Source organism: Plectropomus leopardus, chromosome 12 (genome assembly GCF_026936395.1).
Source record: "Plectropomus leopardus strain MGB_pleo_1.0 chromosome 12, ASM2693639v1, whole genome shotgun sequence".
NCBI classification, from domain to species: Eukaryota; Metazoa; Chordata; class Actinopteri; order Perciformes; family Serranidae; genus Plectropomus; species Plectropomus leopardus.
The window spans coordinates 8,677,725-8,699,256 of record NC_142187.1 but is presented as its reverse complement, the minus strand read 5'-3'; the positions used below and the strand labels follow the sequence as shown (position 1 = coordinate 8,699,256).

Genomic DNA, 21,532 nt, shown 5'->3' with positions numbered 1-21,532 from the left:
TCTTTTGTTTGAACCTTCAATACCCCACATACAATATGGAGGAAAGTAACAACTTTCTTATAAAGCCCTGTTAGAAGAGGTTTTTACGTTATAATTAATGGTTTAATTGATAATGAATAAATAGCTAATGCTTGATAGATCTGCTAAACAGCACTTTTGGACTGATGATAAAGTCAGCGCATTTCTTAGTTAGAAACTACTTAGTTTAAGTATCGAAAGTAAAAGTACTCTGGCTGGCGAGGATGGGGCTGATTTTGACTTAATTACATTATGCCTGATGGCAAATCTTTAATACATCATAATTTATTAGTTGATTTATAACATCTGCAAACCGGTAACACAAGTTGTTGGAGTTACTTTGGAAGTATTAAGTAGCATAAAGGGGGAATACTCAAGTAAAGTACAAATACCTTTAAATTGTAACAACTTAAGAAGAGTACTTGATAAAAATGTACTTAGTTACTTACATCAGTAAGAATACATTACGTCTTTTTAGACATTTGGAATGAAAATATTTTTTAAGTTTTGCCTGTTTTTCGTTTTTTCCCATGGATATATTATAGTGAGGTTTTTCCACCAGGGCTCCCATCATGCTTTGGGCGATGTAAACAGGAAGTCTAACGTCGGCATGGAGGTAGTTGGTTAGCAGAGCTCAGGACAGGAAAACCTTTTCGTTTTCATTGTTTAGCACTTTGGTTGTAAATTGCCGACAATGAGTGGATTAATTAACTTCATACAGTGTTTAAATTGGTACTTATAATTGATAATGAAGTGTAACGTAACTTATCTCGCTAGACATGTTACGTTACACTTGAAAAACGCCACGTAAGGTAAGTAATTACATTATTTGTGACTCAAAATTGACGTGAGACGCAAACTTTTTCAATCAGCAAATGTTTAAAATGTTCACCACTTTCAACCAAAGGGTCTTCAGTTGGGCGAAGAAGAAAAACATTCATGCCTAGTTTACTTAACATATATATGTACACGAAATCGCAGTTTTCACAGTTTAATCTTGTTGCCATGGTACACCCTCACAGGTGTTTACAGTTACTTTGACTGATTGTACTGAGAGAACCCACAAGTGCAGCCAATAACACTAATGATACCTCTGTGCCACTTATTTGAGTCATAACAATCGCTTTGCAAATGCACGACTGGACTTAGAACACTTTTATTGAGCAGAAGTGTTAGGCTATCCTTGTTAATAATTAGCAGATGTGGGGAGAGACTGTATAGAAGTCACTGACATCTATAAAATATTAAACTTACTACAGCCACCCACAATGTATATTTATTTTTATACTTTCTGTATGGATTTAAAAGAGTAGCATCTTCAACTAAAATTCACTTATGTTCTATTCAATAATGATATTTTGATTATGCAGTCTTGTAGTTACCTTTTAAATGGTATGTATAATACTTAGAGGCCAAGTTACTCTGAGCCTGCCCCTCTTAGTCCCCGCCCCACCAGGAAATACAAATATACACTCAGCAGTTTCACTTTTAGCAATGTGTGTATGGAAAATAGAAGACACACAATACTTTGGGTGTTAACTTTAACAGTAGGAATAATTTTACTGTTTGGCTTGCATGATTTTATGTTAAGGCTTCTCCATAACAAACTAAACAGAAGTGTTTACAAAGGCAGCGGCTGACTGCGGTTCAGGAGTTCTGCAGTTAACTCCTTCCTGTCTCCTCTTTTCATGTTCACTGGCACTCTTCGAAGAATCAAGAATGGATGATACAGACAAAGCAAAGCTAGAGGAGATGCTGATGTGCCCAGTGTGCCGGGACATCTTTAAGGATCCCCGGCAGCTGCCCTGCGGACACAGCATGTGTATGGGCTGTCTTGAAAACATGTTGGATCACTCCTTAGACACTTCCTTCCGTTGTCCAGACTGTAGGGCAAATTTTGGACCAATCATTGGGTTGCAGAGGAGCTACACACTTGCTAACATCGTAGAGGACTTCAGGGTGAACAAGAGGAGAAAGGTATCTACCATTATCACTAATAAAAAATAGTTGTGGAATGTTAAAAGTGATCCTTAAAAGTGGACAAATGTCTAATTCCCCTATTCCTACATGCCAATATCTGATTGTTGTACACAGGAGAAGCAGACAAAGAGTGTCTATTGCGACTACTGCCTGGAGAAAAAAACTCTGGCCATCAAAATGTGTCTGAAGTGTGAGGTGTCCATGTGCAAAGAGCATGTCAAAGACCACCTGGAGCTGCCGGTGTTCTCGGGACACCCCTTGGTCAGACCTCTGGGTGACCTCCAGGAGAGGAAATGCCCACAACACGATGATGAGGTGTTGAGATACTACTGCAACACGTCCAGGCGCTACATCTGCAACCTGTGCGCCCTGGAGAGCAAGCAGCACAACCTGGCTGCTGAGACCTCCACTGTGCTGCGGAGACAGCTGACAGTGAGTTTTGAATGAAACACTTTAACACAGTGTTACACAGAAAACAGGTCTGATTTACAAAGGAAGTTTGTAGTAGCAAAAGAGTCATGTATATAGAGAGGAATTAACCACACCAAGGTAGGAAATTCGTGTTGCTGCATGTGGTGCAGAGAAACAGGATTTACTGGTCCCATAGAAGTCTGGCTTTCATCTACTCACTGCAACTCATGCATTCAACCCTTAACCTCTTAAACCTCATGGAGGAGTCATTACATACTGTGACAACCCGGGAAGCTTTGTGCATTCCCATAGAACTGTTTATTGAATTGTACTGGTGATCCTGGAGTTTCCAAAGATACAGAATATGTAGAGTTTACATATTTCCCTTATTGTAAACACATAGCTGGGATGGAAAGCTGGAAAAGGCTGGTACATATTATATATGGTACTGACAGATCATGTAAAGTAAGATTGTATCTTTATTTCAAAGATTAGGGAATATAAAAGGTCAACTGGATGTGAAGGGGTTTAAAGTAGAGTTGTGTGTATGTATTCAACAGGAGTACATGGATCAACACTTTAACATGCTCAAGGAGCAAATAGGAAAATCCAATGAGTCAGTAAAAAAACTGCAAGATGACATCCAACATGAAGTAAGCTGTTTATTACGTTCTCAATAAATATTATTTTAAATGGTTTACATTTAATTTTTCAACACTTTTATGATCTAATATGTATTTTCCTCCGGTAAGAAACAGAAAGTGAACCCTGCCGACTCAACCCTCAACAGTATCACCGTGGTGCTGCTTTGTCTATGGTTTATCGTTCTATATTATGGTAAGAGAAAGCCAAGCCAGAGTATCGTGTTTGTCTTCCATGTGTGAACATGCACACACTGATGCCTGTCTTTGTTTCCAACCAGCCTACAACTACTCTGTGGAAAACCAGATGCTGACAGAGGCGCTGGACAAGCAGCATAACCGTGTTCATCACATTTATTCCACCATTGCAGGTAAGAAGGCCGGCTTCAAATCTCCACTGCTGCCCACTTTTATGACGGCAAAAAAAACATGGAATCCAGCAACATGTGATTTGATGACATAACATGTTTAGCTCACAGTCTTTGCCTACTGGGTTCAGCATATCTCAGCTTCAATATAAAAACATGTAGTGTGACGTTTTATAGTGGGTATGTGTATGTGAGTATGACAGCAATAGGTCAACATTTTGGAGATTACATCTATTTGATAGTTTAGGGGAGCAATACCAGTCTGATATAGGCTGTTAAATGTAAAGCTTCCACCAGCAGGTGGGTATCTCATCTTAGCGTTCTGTCTGAATGTAATAACACCCCTAAATCTCACTTATTAATACACATGTTGTTTGTTTAACCTGTATACAAACTAAAGTGGGAAATCGGTTTTGCAGGGGGCTTTGAGTTGGAGTTTGAATACACCTTCTGGTGCTACTTGGACATGTCATCAGTGAAGTACCCGTGGTCATAGGGTGTTTCGGGTCTTTAATCTTCATACACCATACACCAGTTGGACCATTTCTTGGTCAGACACAGGGACTTCCTGGTGTCTTTGCTGGTTGCTCTAACCAGCTGCTGGCTGTAGCTTCTTATATACAGTATCATGCAATACGTTGGGTGGTATTGTCCCTCTGATCTTACTCTTGGCAAGACCCTGAATGTCAAACTATTTCCTATAAATTTCGCCAAAAATACAGATTTATCGACAGGTATTGATTCTGAATATGTTACAGATATTTACTATTTTTTTCTCACAGTATTGATAGACCGGTACCAGCTACAAATAAATCTGACTCTCTGGCACAGAAACAGGTTGAAGTCAACTATTGGGTGATCTGATGCTTCCATTAAAGTTGAATCTCCTTAGGAAAGTTGTCCAACTTGAATTTCTTTTCTCTTTCCTTTTTCTTTTCTCCTACATAGAATTCTTGGTTGATCATCCAGTGAAAAACTACATACCTGCAGAGACAGAAGATCAAGGTACCAAAGGCAGATTTTTTTAAACATTGGAATGGAAATGTTAGTTAGAGGCAATTAGAGTCAATGACTGTGTGTGTGTGTGTGTGTGTGTGTGTGTGTTTGAGTACATTGACCAGCCTGATGGAGATGTTATATTTGAGTTGCTGGAGAGAAGCTTTGTCCTGTTGACTGTCAGTATGATGTTGATAATGTAGACGCTCATCTGAGTGTGTTAATGTCATGCACATTAGTATCCCCGGTCTGGGTCTTATCCTGGTTTTGATCATATTCAGGATATGTTAACATGGTTATTCAAATCATTGTCATTGTCACCTGTTTTCCAGGTTTCTGATTATCTGCATTGTTTCTGTCAGCCTGAAACTCCATTCCATATACACTCGAGATCTAATTTTGAGTAATGGAAGATTTAGAGCAACAATAAAATAATTATTTTCATCGCTATTGTTAGACTTTCTTCTATGGCAGGATGTACACAATCATTACATTATTAACCACATGGCGTTACTCACTATTTACATGAATATATTCACCTGCAAGCATGCAAAATCAAAAACCTGGATGAAGTGTTTTCATGCCACAATATCCAAGTTTCCATTTGAATATCCTAGCGTGCATATCCAGATTTCTGAAACCAGAATATGGTATTTAAGTGCACAAACACATAATCGGGATACGCATAAAAGGAACAGTAGTGTGCATTATTACATTTTTTGTACATTTTCTGAATTTTGAGGCTCTGGGCATAACAATCAGTGTGTTTTAAATGCAGCGCACAAATACACTACACAAATACTACAGCTGCAACTGTTTTAATAGATTAGTCCTTTGACAGAAAATGAACAGCCACCTTTTTGAATTCTCTTAATTTGTGTACCTCCACGCCGGTTTCATTCTCATAAGCATGATATCTCAAGAATGCCCTGAGTGAATATGATTAAACTTGGAACAAATGTTCACTTGGACTGAACTATGACGCGAATAGATTTTGGTGGTCAAAGGTCAAAGTCACTGTAACCTTGCCTCTGTGTCATTCTCGTGAAAGCAATATCTTAAGACGGACGTCAGCGAATTTCCTCAAATTTGGCACAAATATCCACTGTGGCTCTAGAATGAACTGATGAGAATTCAATGGTCAAAGCTCATTCGACATGTTTTTGACAGTAACTCAAAAAGAACTCACACTCTTCTGTCTTTACGCAATGTCTTAATTCAGGAATAGAAGAGGAGACATTCGGTCAGATACCGAATTGGTGCCACTAATCTTGAAAATATGCTGATTGTATAGATGATCTCAGCTGCCATTAATTCTAATTCACAATTCCAGCTTTAACATAAAAGCCAAACATTTGCTTGTTTCATGCTTTAAATGTGAGAAATTTATGCTTTTTTTGGTCATACATGAAAACTGAATAGCTTTGGATTTTTCAGATAACATGTTCCATTCGATCAGGTCACATTAGGCTCTGGAAAGGGAAATTAAACAGGGCATGCTTCACTATTTTCTGACATTTTTTTGTGACTAAATGATTAACCAATTAACCAAGAAAATGATGGCCAGAATATTCAATAATGAAAACAATCGTTAGTTACAGCCCTTATAAATACTTAGCACTGTGATTTTAAAATGACTTGTTTCTTGCTGACCAGTGAATCAAGTCATATCAACCAAAAATTCAAGGACAAAGACATAAATTAAATGATTGGTGGGATTTCAGGGAAGCACAATGCCCAGACAGCACAGCAATTACTAAATATAAGCTATAGTTCATGCAATGGTCTTAAAAATTACCAGTGTCCATTTGTGAGTGCATTACAAATAAGAGTTAATCAAAATTGTGTATGTAAACCCAAATGGTCTGTTTCTCTTAGGACCCCTCATGTTGGATTTGGACACAGTCAGTCCTTTCCTTGGAGTCTCCGCTGACCTCCAAACAGCAGAGAGAATGAAAACCAAGCTGGCCTATCCTAAGAGTAACAGCCGCTTCGAAGAAGCCCCGCAGGTTCTCTCTGCCTGGTGCTTCTCCTCTGGTACCCACGTCTGGGAGGTGGAGGCTGAGGGATACTGGGACATTGCTGTGTCCTATAAGAGCATCCAACGTAAGAGCACGGACATCAGTGCCTTCGGAAACAACACAGAATCCTGGAGCCTTACACACAATGGAAAAGGTGAGCTGTTTGCCAACCATAATAGAACAAGAACTGTTCTCTCTGGACTCCTGCAGAGCAGCCGAATAGCAGTGATGGTTAATTTTGAGGAGGGCAACATCACATTTAGCACTGTGGAGTTCACAGTCACACAGCTGCATGAGTTTAAGGCTAAACTGACTCAGCCGGTGTGCCTGGGGTTGGGGCTTTACAGTGTGGATCCACCCAGTAGAGCCTCCATTGTCAACGCTTCATGAAAAAACCTACAAACAAACACTGCCTTAAATCCAGCTGTGATGAAGGAGAGCTAAGATTGACTTGCACTAAAAGTGAAGGGGTCTGAGAGTGAAGACCTACATGAACGCCAAATAAAAAGAACGTTTGCCTCAGAAATACATTTTTGTATTGCAAGTTGCTTTAAGGTATGTACAGTATGTGTTTTATATCGTATTTCTCACTGCCAAGGGCCTTTTAACAGATAAGAATCAGTCTTATCACTTATACAACAAAAAAGACCCTTTAACCTTAAAATCATATTTCAAAAATGGATGAACGATATCCTTGAAATATAATTAAGTAGATCAAAGTTACAGATGTTGCAGGGGATGTGCTGATAGCAACACAAAAAAATGGACAGTCAAAACTTGTAAAATACATGTAGGGGTCAAAACTCTTTATTTATTTTTTTTTGAAAAGGAACATTTAGCTTCTTGAGCTTCTTCATTTAACGATTACCCTCAATGTGGGGTTGCTATTATAAGATATAGAGAAACTGAAAACAATCTGGATCTTGTAACTTTTGCTGAACACCAAATAGCACAGGTTAATAGAAATGACCAAAAGTAGCTCTAAGGATAACAAAGTAGTGAGGACTCAGTAAAGTCAGTAAACAGTATGAGGAACATCAGTTACACAACAAACAGTGTGCTTGTATTTGCTGTTATTGAGGTTTTCTTTCTAAATCGGTTGTTTTGTATGCTGTCTATGAAAAGCACTTTATGCTTTCAGCTTGAAAAGTACTCTACAGATAAAATAAAGATTATTATTTCTATCCAAAAGTTGCTAAAAAAATAAGCACCATGAGCTACTGATCACACCAGACCGAGTCAGGCTGTTGCAGTGTACTTAATTGAGCAAAGGCATGTTTTAAATACATAGCAAATGCTAGAGCACTGGATCAAGCAAATTTGCCCTTTTATTAAGAAAACATGAAAGTTGAACCTTTTTTTAACAACAATAATCTGAACAGGATGTTCACAAAAAAATGAAGGCAGTATCAAACCTGGAAGGCCACTATTCTCAGTACAAAAACAAGGTATACAATAATACAAATTGTTGCTCCACTCAAACTAAGATGCATTTCAGCCGTAGTTTGCAGTAAAAGAACTGGAATTGTTTCTCTTGGTCATGAAGCGACATGAAACACAAAAACACCCAAGAGCACAAATTTCAAATCAGAGAGCACTGTGCAGTCATGTCTCAGTCTGCTGTATGGAGGTTGAAATGTTCTCTGTCAGAGTGTTTTGAGAATGAGACAATTTACAGTAAACAAGTATAAACTGACCTGTATGAGGTGTAGTAGAAAATCTGAGAGAAATGTGTTGACCAACTTTATCATGCTTATCTTTTGTCTAGCTGCCTTGAAGTCCCTTGATACCTGACTAAAAGCTGCATCCAAAGTCAAACGCAACAATACATTATTATCCTATTTTTCCTTAGAATAGTCTGTGTGGCAAACAATGTCCTAATTTGATGCCATTCAGCAATGCTACTTGTTTACTGTCCTGAAGAGCAACTGCAAACCAACAGTACACATACATTACAGTGAAAAAACAGCAGTGAAATGCATTTTTGACATCTCTGTAGTGAAGCAGTTCTGCATCCGTCCCACTGGCTCCTACTGAAAAACAAGTATTTTGCTGATGTGGTCTGTAGTGGCTGTTCTTTATTTCACTATTCCCATGGCCTGATTCCTGATCGAGCACCAGGCCTTGAATATATCTCTGAAAAACAGAAAAATATTGCATTTAGAAATGTTACCTGATGTCTGCTGGAACCAAAGGTTTGACAGGTTATTATTATTATTATTATTATCATTATTTTTAAAAAAAAGTCTCAACACACCTGCAGTGAGTGGCCACACATTCGTTGCTGCAGTATTCTTTGTCCCAGTCTTCACTCTCTACGGCTGGGTTGTTACAGCCTGTCCTCACACAAACACTCTTTATAGTAGCGGCATCACTGGACCCATTTACCTCCATCTCTTCCTAAAAAAGAAGGAAATATTTGGCATCAGTAAAATGAGAGTACCCACTATTGTCTGTGCACTGATCTGGGCTTGTCACACTGCGTGATAATATTACAATGGTGTAATTTTCTCCACAATCCCCAATAACACTGTAAAAGTTAATTTTAATATACATACAATGATTATATATAAATATTCACCCTGGTGGACGTTGTTCAATTTTAAATTACAGTGGATAAAATGTTTTTTTTTTTTTGCACTAACCAAGAGGAAAAGATTTGACGGACAGATATGAAACACAAAATTACTTTTTGGATAAGAATCTACCCCCCCCTCCAAGTTAGTGTTGAGTAAAGGCACCTTTTACAGCTGTTACCACTTTGGGTCAATAACACGTGTGTACATCTGAAAAGTGCACTTTTGCCCAATTGTCTACTTGAAACTGCTCCAGCTGTCTCTGTTTGCATGGTTTGCTGAGCGAGTGAGCAGCAAATTTCACGACCCCAGATGTCATGTGAGCGTTTAACTGTGGCTTTCTCTTTGCCACTCTGCTGTGTAACTGGTGAAACAATCATGCAACAGCATTTGTGCACAGCTTCTATCTTCACAGCCATGAAAACATGTAGCTACCTCAAAACTGCTGTAGGCTCTTAGGGGTACACTCCTCTCACAGACCAACAGATTTACAGCTGTTTTTTTTCCTAATAGCCTGTCCCTACTCCAAGTACAGTGCAGTACCTTGGAATTTCTTCCTGTATCCTTTCCAATTATTGCTTTTTGTCAGCGTTTTCATGTTCACAGATTTGTTAGGATTGTTTCTTCATCTTTATGGAGTTGCCCCCAACTGGATACTGACTGACCAGATCTTGTATGTTTCAGATTCAGTTGTCTGAACCTAACACAAAAGGTGATTTCCATTGAACTTGTAAAACCTCTAAAAACATGACTGTTCCAGTTCTGATTTAGGTGTGTCACAGTGAGTGACAGTCACAGTTAGCATTACTAACAATAACACTAAATTAAGAACATTTACCTCTTCTGAATGCAGCACTTCTGTAACTACATCTTCATCTGTATTGCCTGACACATCTGTAGAATTCACCAGCTGAACTGACATGACGGGTGCAGACTGGGCAGATGTGGTCTCGGATGATGACACCGTATTAGGGACGATAATTGGAAGGGCCTCTTTGCCCTGCAAAGACGCAGGAACTATTTTTATCTGGAGCGGAGGCGGAGGTGTAGCTGTGATGGACACAGGGACGCCTGGTGTGGTGCTTCCCTCACGGGGCTTGGCCTGTAAGGGTGGAGGTGCTGGTGCCATTTGCTGAAGCCGTGGTGGAGGCGGCGCGTTCTGCATCTGCTGCAGAGGAGGTGGCTGACGAGAGGCACCCGAAACTACCAGTGTGGGCTGCAAAGTACGGACCCCTCCAGGCAGCACAGTCACCACCTTGCCCCCCGCCTGCAACATGTGCTTTGGGATAATGATCTTGGTGATGGTCTGACTCTGGGGTGAAGCTGCTGCTGGAGCTGAGGCTTTGTTTGCCCCCGTGCGGGAACGTGTGGTCATCTCTGGGACGTCCAGGATGATGTTTGAGGCACAAATGTTGGTGATGGTGTTCTCTTCCTGGTTGCTGTGGATTACTGGGCGGATGGCCTGTTGACCAGTGAGTGGAAGAGCTGCAGGTGTTGCATTGACCACCGGTGAAGGTGGTGAAGGGGCAGTCTCCATCTCCTCAGAGGTAGGCTGTGGTGAAGACAGATTAAATAAAGAAGAAAACAAATGTGAATAAAAACTCCCCACAGCAATCAACTGGTGTCTTTTAGACAGCAACATGATCTTACCTGTGTCAGCTGATTGGCTTTATAAGCCGCCAGTGCTTTCAAATACTCCTTTTTGGCTGCCTCTGTCTTTCTCTTATACACCTAGTGCAGAAAAGACAAGTACCACTGTTGTAAATATATGTCATTTGTTTGTACATTACCGAAAACAATCATATTTCAACCCCCAAAACTGGCAAAGGATATTACTATATTGTGTTCTTCTACCTGTTTCTGTTCCTCGGCTAGGCTGTCCCACATGGAGGCCACAATCTTTGACACCTCTCCAAAAGAGGCATTGGGGTTCTGGCCTTTAATGGCTGCCTGGGTGTCTCTGAAGAACAAGGCGTATGCTGAAACAGGCTTCTGGGGTTCATTTGGGTCTTTCTTCTTCCTTCCTTTCTTAGCGCCCAGCACCCCGGTCACTGAAGCCAGTGCGGCTGGCTTCCCCCCACCCCTCCTGGCTGTAGCTGGAGACAAAGATGTAGGAGCTGGATGGGAGGACATGTGGGACAGGGCAGAGGAAGAGGGGAGACACATGGGGGAGTCTATCAACACACTCCTCTGGGCAGGGAGAGGAAAAGTGGAAGAAAGGGGAAAGCACACGTTAGCTGCAGGATCTAAAACATAGCATGGGATCCAAAATACACTTATACAAGACTCTCAGAATACACGCAAATTAAAACTAATATAAGCATCCACCTTGAAGTCATCCATGTCCTCATCCTGCAAGGAGCCAGCTGGTGATGGTGTTGCTGACAGCGGCTGCTCAGGTGTCTCTGAATTATGCCCAATGTTATCACCGCTGAGACCCAGTGCCAGCTCAGATGGGTTAATAGTGCTCAACTGGCTGCTTCCCAGAAGGCCATGACTGATGTCACCAAGTTGTACATCAATAGTCATGGGTGATGAACTGCTGAAATGAGAAGCACTGGAATTCCCCAGTTCCTGCACAGGGATTTTAACACAAAAATGCACAAACAATGCTTAACCGCATCGACAAACTACCAACATTAAAACACCCCTTACAGCATTCTGTGTGGTGCACAGGTGGTACACTCACCAGGGCTGAAGAGCTCAGCAGGGCTCCCCCTCCAGCCTGGCTCATGGCCCCAAGGTTCAGCTGCTCCAGTCCTTGAGAGCCCGAGTTCACAAAAGTGGATGCGAAGGAAGGGTCATTGGCCTCCACCACCAGGTTGCTAACAAGGCTCCTTGAGCCTGAAGGTCCCCCGGTACCGTCGGACCCATCTGTCAGCTCAAAGTGGGACACTCCATCACTGATGCTCAGAGTCGGGTCTGGATCGAGGGAGATTGGGGGAATCTCAAAAACCTCATCCCCGAGACTGGGAGTATGGAATGTCTGCTATATGTGGAGAAAGAGACAGGATAATGGGTCAGTCCTCGAACAACTGAAACGGACAATCAAGGACAATGGAGACATACACCATGTTGTACTAACTCACCTCAGCGGACAAAAAAGGGTGTCCTGATCCACTGATTGCGAGATAACTGTCACCGCCTTCTGGAAACTGAAATATCTCGTTAGCATGTTAGTGTGCAATTTCGGCATTTCCACTAGTCAACGCCAGGCGTTACAATTAAATAACGTTACTTGTAATGCTGGATTACCTTATTTTCTCCAGAGTATCCACCATAGGATTGGGTGTCCAAAAACTCCGAATCAACATTTTGAGCACAACCGTCCGACAGGTCAGAGTAAAAATTAAGGTCCATTTTGAGATTATTTAATATAAACAAACTATCTTACACATGGTATACTTTGTTGAAAATTGAGTTTCCGTGTTTTCTTCCCATTTAGGTAATCTATCTCAACATTGACTAAAGCTGCTAGCGGCTAGCTAGGAAGCTAATCTCTGTCGGTTAGCATAACGTTATGGTCGAGGAGATGATGCTAAGCTACTTTAGCTTCGAGGCCCTGGGAGAACTGGTTCAAGGGGGTGATTCCTGGCCGATAGCAGCCATATAATCACAGTGTTATCAAAATACCATGTATAAGTTCCCCGGGACGCAATTTTTTGACGAGGCCCGACAATGGATATATTGAGCTCAACACACACCCATTCATGCCGTGGTGTGATGCTGCTACCGTACGAAACAACTTGCTACTGCTGCATTCAGGGAGTGTAGGAAAAATAATTTCTTCATGTAATACCGAGTGGTACGGAAATTTGTTTTTGGCCCGCCCTACTCTACCTCTGATTGGCTAGATTTAAGCATGAAGGTGGGAAATTGGTTACGGTAAGCCAATCAGAGGTAGAGTATCACATGCCTTCGTCATCCTAGTGGATTACGTAACCGAATCCACTCGGACTCACAAACGGACCAGCAAATTTCTTTTTATTTTTTAATGAATTTATTGTTAATCAGACCACAATTTAGACAATATTTGGTGCATTATCCAGCGTACTGTAGCAAATTAGCAGTCCTAAGAAACGAAAATAAAACCAAAGAGTGGCAGACTCTCTTGAATCAGTGGGGCTTTTTGAATTATAGGTTCCTTGAAATTAATACGTGAGGCATGTGAAAATATTTTCACAGTGCAGTATGTGGAAAAGACCTAAAAAACTCATAGTAGAATAGGTTAAAAAACTCAAAAAATGTCATAGTATAACATGTTGAAAAAATGAACAAAAATGTCATAGCAAAGCATCAAAAAAATAATAATAACTGCATGGAATATTCAAGAAACTAACAAAAATGCTTAGTGAATTATGAAAAAAAAACTGGAATAAAGTGCTAGTATTATATGTTGACATAATGAGAAAAAAATCATAGTATAGCTTGTCAAAAACTAAAGAAAAGAAAAATCATTGTATAGTATGCCAGCAAAAAAAATTAAAACATCTTAGTATGTCATGTAGAAAAAGTGAAAAGTCATATTACAGCATTTAAAAAAGTCATCAAATGGTATATTGGAAAAATAATAAAAGTCATAGTGAAGGATGTCGAAAAATGAGAACAAAGTCATCATATATACTATGCTGAGAAAAAGTCATTGTATACTGTGTTGAAAAAAAGCCCCAGAAAAAAATGTCATAGTATAGCATGTTGAAATAACAGAAAAAAGTCACAGTATAGTATGTCAAAAATAGAAGAAATATCACAGTGTAGTGTGGAAAACAACTGAAAAAAATGCTATAAATTATATAAAATTTAAAACATTGAAAAAAGTCATTGTATAGTATGTCAACAAAAGACAAAAATCTTAGAACAGCACATCAAAATTTTTTTTTAAAAAAGTTAAAGTATAGCATAATGAAAAAAAATATCATAATACAGCATCTTGAAAAACCAATGTAAAAGTCATTGTAATAACACTGGAAAAATGCCATAGTATAGAATGTCAATAAAAAGTCATAGTATATTGTGTCGCAAAAAGTGAAAAAATGGGATATTATAGTATGTCAAAAAAACTGAAAAGGTCAAAATACACTGTGTCAGAAAAATAAGTTATAGTAAAACATGACGAAAAAGGGCATAGTATTAAATGTCAAAAGAACTGAAAAAGTCATAGCAGCCCTTCCTGGGCCGTGCACGAACCATGCCAATTTGTGATGTTTCCAGTCAGTATTCTTTCTATTGCTCCTCTGTAGAAATAAACTAAGATCTTGCTCTGGAATTACGTTTTTGTAGGAGGTAGAGCTTTTTCTTTTTTAAACTGGGTGGTGATGTGTGATGACCAAGATAGGTTCTCAGTTATAGTAAGTCCAAGGAACCTACAGCTGTTCACCTGCTGCACCTCAGCTCCACTGATGTAGACTGGGCTGTGTGTCTTTGCCTCCTTTTTTCTAAGATCAACAATCAGCTCCTTGGTTTTACTGACTTGAGCAGTAGGTTGTTCTCTGTGCACTATTCTGCAAAATTGTTGATTTCCTCCCGGTATGAACTCTCATCGTTGTTTGTAATACGGCTGATGATGGTGGCGTTGTCAGCATACTTGACAACAGAGTTGTCCTGATGTCTGGGAGTGCAGTCATGGGTGTACAGTGTGAATAGGAGGGGGCTGAGCACACAGCCCTGGGGTGCTCCAGTGTTGAGCACTAATGTAGAGGAGGTAGCTGGTAGCCCTCCACTTCCCAGTGTGCCTCTTGTAACTGCCCATGTGACATAGTGTGTTGATCTTGTTTTGTAAATTGTATTCATTTTTATTAAGCTCAAGGCACTAGAGTAACTATTTTTGGGACTGAAATAGGACATTAGATTCACTTTCACAAGGCAATTAAGGAGGTTCAGGTTTTCACTTGTGATTTCATTAGAGTGTCTCAACAGCTCTTTTTTAGATTATTTTTTGGCAATTCTGCCTTTATTACACTGGATTGCATGAAAAGGAGGTGAAAGAGGGGATGACATACCGCAAAGGGCCGCAAGCTGTAATCAAACCCACGCCCCTGCAGCAAGGACACTGCCTTCCTATACGGGACGGCTTCTTTATCCACTGAGCCACTGGACGCCCTAGCTCTTTTATTTTTGAGATATTTGTCACACTTCTTTCTTTGATTTAAACAGCACTCAAAAGCCCTTTCCTTTGTTGTTTTTCCACACTTTTGTTTGTCACATTAATCCTAATTTTCTTATTAATAAATAACACAATTTACCAAAAACAACTGCTTTTATGTTGAAAAAAGTTAAAGCATAGTATGTCGAAAAAACTTTACAAAATGTCAAAGGATAGCATGTTTTTTGTTTTTTCAGTCAGAATATAAAAAGTTGAAAATGTTGAAAAAAAATGTCAGTGTGGCCATAGGTCAAAGTCATAGTATAGCATGTTAAATAATAGTCATAGTATAGCATATAACATAAAACAAAGAGAATGTCATAGTACAGTATGTAAAAAACTAAATAAAAAGTGTTGGTCATCACTTGTAAAACAAAAAAAGTCATAGAATAGCATGTTGAAAAAAATGAAAAAGGGTCATTTTATACTGTATTGTTAAAAAGTCATAACATAGGATGTCCCAAAAAACTGAAAAAAGTGTGCCATGTGAAAAAAAGCAGAACAAAACACAAAAAACATCTTGCTTTCACAGTCCGCAAATTGTTGTTCAATACGAGGAAGAAAAGTTTTATATTTGAGGAGCATGCAAAAAATGCATTAATAACATTTGATCAAAAATAGATGGGTTTTAAGAGGAATTATAATGACTGATTATTTAAGTCCAGTGCTAAAGGGGTATTACTATACTCAGTCTATTGATCCCAATTACTGTAATTTCATTTACTGTCAGTACCCCTGCTGACCAGGGCAAAATTGTATTTATGTACATTTACTCAATTACAAATCTGAGTTTACTTTTACATTACTTGAGTACCTTGATTTTATGCCACTTTCCACTTCTATTCCACTACATTTCAGAGAGATATGTTGAACTTTTTACTCCTTTTCTGTTATTAGACAACTAGTTTACAAATTAAGATGTTTTTTCATACAAGCAATTAGTAGATTATTTAGAAAATTAATTGGAAATTATTTTATTTCATGTAAAAAAAAAAAAATCTTACTTCTAGCTATGTATGAGGGATTGCTGCTGTTTCTTTTAATTGTTTTAATTATTTTGATTTATTAAATTTATTTAAACCTTTTTGTATGTGTACTTTTACTTTTAATACTTAAATGCATTTTCCTGAAATCGCATTAATTTTGTTTAAGCTTGTTTTACAGTAGGCCTACATCAATTTCACTAATGCAGGAGTTCTTCTTACACCTTTTTTTTGGTGTCGTCTCTCCAGTCTTGGCCATGTGCCAGAGTCTCTGCACAGGGCACTAAACCGGAAAATAGTGTTTAGAGGGCATTACCTATGCTAAAAAGTGACTTGTGATCAAGTGGGATTTATCATTGAACACACCTGGGTAAGAGCAGATTTGTGTAGTGATTTGTGATTTGTGTAAGAATGTTTGGAATTAACATCTCCTACTTTTTATCTTCCAGAAAATTATATAAGAAATTTAAGATAATGTTGCTGCATGAGGCCCATCATGTGGTATGTCAAAAAAGCCCTGAAAAACATAGTAAACTGGAAAAAAAAGCCATAGTAGAGTATGTCAAAAAAAGTTGTGTTGTAGTGTGTCATAATATTTTGAGAAAAAGTGAAAAAACAGAATAACATGTCGAAATGAGTGGAAAAAAACATCATTTGACAAACAGTGAAAATCACAGTCTAAAAAAATTACATAGTCTAAAATGTAAAAAACGAAAATCATAGTGTAGTATGTTGAAAAAAGTGGGAAAATAAGTCACAGAATATATTTACGAAAAAAGTAAAAAGAAAAGATATAGGACAGTATTTTAAAGAAACACATCATAGTATAGTACATTAAAAAAGTGGGGGGAAAAGCATAGTATGGTATGTCAAGAAAATGGAAAAAGAAAAGTCACTACAGTATGATGACTGTGGAAAGTGGAAAAACATCATCATAGTAAAATATGTTGAAAAAAGTGTGTGTGTGTGTGTGTGTGTGTGTGTGTACAGACAAAATTATACAATTAGATGAAAAAATGTTAACAATCTTGATTATTGTCATCGGCAGCTCGACATGTAGTTCTCACAGTTGTCCACCAGAGAGCGCTACTATACCAGAATCCACCAGCTGACAGGTAACTATGAACGTTTGCGTGTTTTATTTGTTTTTATTGTCAAAACCATTTTTTCTCTGCTTCAGCCGACTTCAGAACATACATTAGATTTAATAAAAATCGCTACCGGAACTCACCAGCTGACAGGTCAGTAATATGCCTTTACTACTTTAAATAATCTCATAAAGCATTTTTACAGTATATAAAATGTTTTTTAAGGGATGGGTTTGTATATTTGATAAATATAGTTCAATTAATACGACGATACACCAGAACCAGACAGCTGACATGTTAAAACTCACTCACCTTCCCACCTTTTGTCTACTGATGTGTTCTTTGTGTTATGTCAATCTAGGCTATTAGTAAGGTGACATATCTCAATATTTCAAAACAATCGTTCATTTTGTGAAACAACACCAAATTTGACAGGCTCGTTTATTGATATAATAAATAATAATAATAATAATAATAATAATAATTTGTAAAACACCTTTCATACAACAATTGCAGCCCAACGTGCTTTGCAAGAAAGATTTTACATTATGGCAAAAAAAGCCATACTATATCTCAAGAAAAAATTGTCAGAAAAGTGATTGCTCCAAATGTTGAAAAAAAGTCATAAACTAGCATATTAAGCTACTTTATAGTATAGCCTGTGGAAAAAAAACTCTAAAAAACTCTTTTGAGCGTTATGAGCCAAATTAGATTTTGACAAAAAAAAGTCAGTGAAAAATGGTCAAAAAAGTGATCAATCCAAATGTTAAAAAAAATCAATAGTACAGAGCATTGAGGCCGTTTATATAATAGCCTGCTGAAAAAAACATCAAAAAAGTCCAGATTTTAAGCGTTTTAAGCCAAAAAACATAATGGCAAAAAAAGCCATACTATAGCTCAGGGAAAAATGGTCAAAAAAGTGATTGCTCCAAATATTAAAATAAGTCATATAACAGCACGATGAGGCTGGTTATAGTATAGACTGCTGAAAAAACGGTCCAAAAAGTCAATATTTTGAGCATTTTTGGCAAAAATTCATTATCGCAAAAAAAGCCATACTATAGCTCAGGGAAAAATGGTCAAAAAAGTCATCGCTCCAGATGTTAAAATAAGTCATAGTACTGCAAGACGAGGCAGTTAATAGTATAGCCTGCTGAAAAAACGGTCCAAAAAGTCAATATTTTGAGCATTTTAAGCCAAATAAAATTATCGCAAAAAAAAGCCATAATATAGCTCAGGTAAAAATGGTCAAAAAAGTCATCGCTCCAGATGTTAAAATAACTCATAGTCTACAATTCTACAATTCTACAATTCTACAATTTCATTTAGCAGACGCTTTTATCCAAAGCGACGTACAACACAAGCAAGAATTTAGACTTAAGGAAAAAACCCTTAGTAAGTGCAAAAAGTGCTTCAGGTGTGAGTGGTCACAGGTATAGTGCCGGTCCAAAAAGTCACTATTTTGAGCATTTTAAGCCAAATAAAATTATCGCAAAAAAAGCCATACTATAGCTCAGGGAAAAATGGTCAAAAAAGTCATCGCTCCAGATCTTAAAAAACTCATAGTACAGCATGATGAGGCCGGTTATAGTATAGTCCTCTGAAAAAACGGTCCAAAAAGTCAATATTTTGAGCATTTTAAGCCAAATAAAATTATCGCAAAAAAAGCCATACTATAGCTCAGGGAAAAATGGTCCAAAAAGTGATCACTCCAAATGTTAAAATAAGTCTTAGTACTGCAAGACGAGGCAGTTAATAGTATAGCCAGTTAAAAAAACGGTCCAAAAAGTCAATATTTTGAGCGTTTTAAACCAAAATTCATTATCTCAAAAAACGCCATACTATAGCTCAGGGACAAATAGTCAAAAAAGTCATCGCTCCAGATGTTAAAATAAGTCATATAACAGCACGATGAGGCCGGTTATAGTATAGCCTGCTGGAAAAACGGTCCAAAAAGTCAATATTTTGAGCATTTTAAGCCAAATAAAATTATCGCAAAAAAGCCATACTATAGCTCAGGGAAAAATGGTCCAAAAAGTCATCGCTCCAAAAGTTAAAATAAGTCATAGTACAGCACAATAAGGCAGTTAATAGTATAGCCTGCTGAAAAAATGGTCCGAAAAGTGTATATTTCGAGCATTTTAGGCCAAAATTCATTATCGCAAAAAAAGTCATACTATAGCTCAGGGAAAAATGGTCAAAAACGTCATTGCTCCAGATGTTAAAAAAACTCATAGTACAGCACAATAAGACAGTTATTAGTATACCTGCCTGAAAAAGGGTCCAAAAAGTCATCATTTTCAGCATTTTAGGCCAAAATTCATTATCTCAAAAAAAGCCATACTATAGCTCAGGGAAAAGTGGTCAAAAAAGTGATTGCTTCAAATGTTAAAAAAACTCATAGTACAGCACGATGAGGCCGGTTATGGTATAGTCTGCTGAAAAAACGGTCCAAAAAGTCAATATTTTGAGCATTTTAAGCCAAATAAAATTATCACAAAAGAAGCCATACTATAGCTCAGGGAAAAATGATCCAAAAAGTGATCGCTCCAAATGTTAAAATCAGTCTTAGTACTGCAAGACGAGGCAGTTAATAGTATAGCCAGTTGAAAAAACGGTCCAAAAATTCAATATTTTGAGCGTTTTAAACCAAAATTTATGATTGCAAAAAAAGCCATACTATAGCTCAGGGACAAATGGTCAAAAAAGTCATCGCTCCAAATGTTAAAATAATTCATATCACAGCACGATGAGGCAGTTAATAGTATAGCCTGCTGAAAGAACGGCCCAAAAAGTCAATATTTTTAGCATTTTAGTCCAAAATTCATTATCGCAAAAAAAGTCATACTATAGCTCATGGAAAATGGTCAAAAAAGTCATCGCTCCAAATGTTAAAAAAACTCATAGTACAACACAATAAGGCAGTTATTAGTATACCTGCCTGAAAAAATGGTCCAAAAGTCAATATTTTCATCATTTTAGGCCAAAATTCATTATCTCAAAAAACGCCATACTATAGCTCAGGGACAAATGGTCAAAAAAGTGATCGCTCCAAATGTTAAAATAGGTCATATAACAGCACAATGAGGCCGGCTGTAGTATAGTCTGCTGAAAAAAGGGCCCAAAGAGTCAATATTTTGAGAATTTTAAGCCAAATAAAATTATCGCAAAAAGAGCCATAATATAGCTCAGGGAAAAATGGTCAAAAAAGTGATCGCTCCAGATGTTAAAAAAACTCATAGTACAGCACGATGAGGCCGGTTATAGTATAGTCCTCTGAAAAAACGGTCCAAAAAGTCAATATTTTGAGCATTTTAGACCAAAATTCATTATCGCAAAAAAAGCCATACTATAGCTCAGGGAAAAATGGTCAAAAAAGTGATCGCTCCAAATGTTAAAAAAACTCATAGTATCGCACAATGAGGCAGTTAATAGTATAGCCTGCTGAAAAAAGGGCCCAAAAAGTCAACATTTTCAGCATTTTAGGCCAAAATTCATTATCTCAAAAAAAGCCATACTATAGCTCAGGGACAAATGGTCAAAAAAGTTATCGCTCCAAATGTCAAAATAAGTCATATAACATCACAATGAGGCTGGCTGTAGTATAGCCTACTGAAAAAATGGTCCAAAAAGTCAATATTTTGAGCATTTTAGGCCAAATAAAATTATCGCAAAAACAGCCATACTATACCTCATGGAAAATGGTCAAACAAGTAATCGCTCCAAAAGTTAAAATAAGTCATAGTACAGCACAATAAGGCAGTTAATAGTATAGCCTGCTGAAAGAACGGCCCAAAAAGTAAATATTTTTAGCATTTTAGTCCAAAATTCATTATCGCAAAAAAAAAGCCATACTATAGCTCAGGGAAAAATGGTCAAGAAAGTCATCGCTCCATATGTTAAAAAAACTCATAGTACAGCATGATGAGGCCGGTTGTAGTATGGTCTGCTGAAAAAACAGTCCAAAAAGTCAATATTTTGAGCATTTTAAGCCAAATAAAATTATTGCAAAAAAAGCCATACTATAGCTCAGGGAAAAATGGTCAAAAAAGTAATCTCTCCAGATGTTAAAAAAACTCATAGTATCGCACAATGAGGCAGTTAATAGTATAGCCTGCTGAAAAAAGGGCCCAAAAAGTCAACATTTTCAGCATTTTAGGCCAAAATTCATTATCTCAAAAAAAGCCATACTATAGCTCAGGGAAAAATGGTCAAAAAAGTGATCGCTCCAGATGTTAAAATAAGTCATAGTACAGCACAATGAGGCAGTAAATAGTATAGCCTGCTGAAAAAACAGTCCAAAAAGTC

At 37.9% G+C, this 21,532-nt stretch overlaps 2 protein-coding genes across 3 annotated transcripts; one reads left to right on the top strand and one right to left on the bottom strand.

The window, feature by feature from the left end:
- Positions 1–590: 590 nt before the first annotated feature.
- Positions 591–6,961, top strand: LOC121951381 (nuclear factor 7, ovary-like). 2 transcript variants are annotated; one of them, XM_042497680.2, is made up of 8 exons: positions 591–830; positions 1,730–1,995; positions 2,113–2,430; positions 2,970–3,062; positions 3,162–3,246; positions 3,332–3,421; positions 4,367–4,423; positions 6,293–6,961. In XM_042497680.2, the coding sequence occupies exons 2-8, from the start codon at positions 1,738–1,740 to the stop codon at positions 6,823–6,825; spliced, it is 1,434 nt and encodes a 477-aa protein (XP_042353614.2). In that variant the 5' UTR covers positions 591–830; positions 1,730–1,737; the 3' UTR covers positions 6,826–6,961. The 2 variants fall into 2 exon arrangements, with proteins under 2 accessions (XP_042353614.2, XP_087941355.1); XM_088085229.1 differs by lacking the exon at positions 591–830 and having other exon boundaries at positions 1,712–1,995.
- Positions 6,962–7,745: 784 nt separating this feature from the next.
- Positions 7,746–12,786, bottom strand: tox4a (TOX high mobility group box family member 4 a). Its single transcript, XM_042497678.2, has 9 exons — positions 12,267–12,786; positions 12,101–12,166; positions 11,701–12,000; positions 11,340–11,585; positions 10,866–11,201; positions 10,662–10,742; positions 9,850–10,563; positions 8,693–8,835; positions 7,746–8,571 (listed from the first exon to the last, which is right to left on the bottom strand). The coding sequence occupies exons 1-9, from the start codon at positions 12,369–12,371 to the stop codon at positions 8,514–8,516; spliced, it is 2,049 nt and encodes a 682-aa protein (XP_042353612.2). The 5' UTR covers positions 12,372–12,786; the 3' UTR covers positions 7,746–8,513.
- Between the last annotated feature and the right edge of the window lie 8,746 nt (positions 12,787–21,532).

Bases quoted from the DNA above. Each gene is read 5' to 3' on its own strand.
- LOC121951381 (XM_042497680.2), top strand. From the start codon at position 1,738: ATGGATGATACAGACAAAGCAAAGCTAGAGGAGATGCTGATGTGCCCA. The intron at 1,996-2,112 runs GTATCTACCATT...TGTTGTACACAG, and splicing joins GGGTGAACAAGAGGAGAAAG to GAGAAGCAGACAAAGAGTGT. The intron at 4,424-6,292 runs GTACCAAAGGCA...TGTTTCTCTTAG, and splicing joins TGCAGAGACAGAAGATCAAG to GACCCCTCATGTTGGATTTG.
- tox4a (XM_042497678.2), bottom strand. From the start codon at position 12,371: ATGGACCTTAATTTTTACTCTGACCTGTCGGACGGTTGTGCTCAAAAT. The intron at 11,202-11,339 runs GTGGATGCTTAT...CTCCCTGCCCAG, and splicing joins AGGACATGGATGACTTCAAG to AGGAGTGTGTTGATAGACTC. The intron at 10,743-10,865 runs GTAGAAGAACAC...TTTCTGCACTAG, and splicing joins TAGCCGAGGAACAGAAACAG to GTGTATAAGAGAAAGACAGA.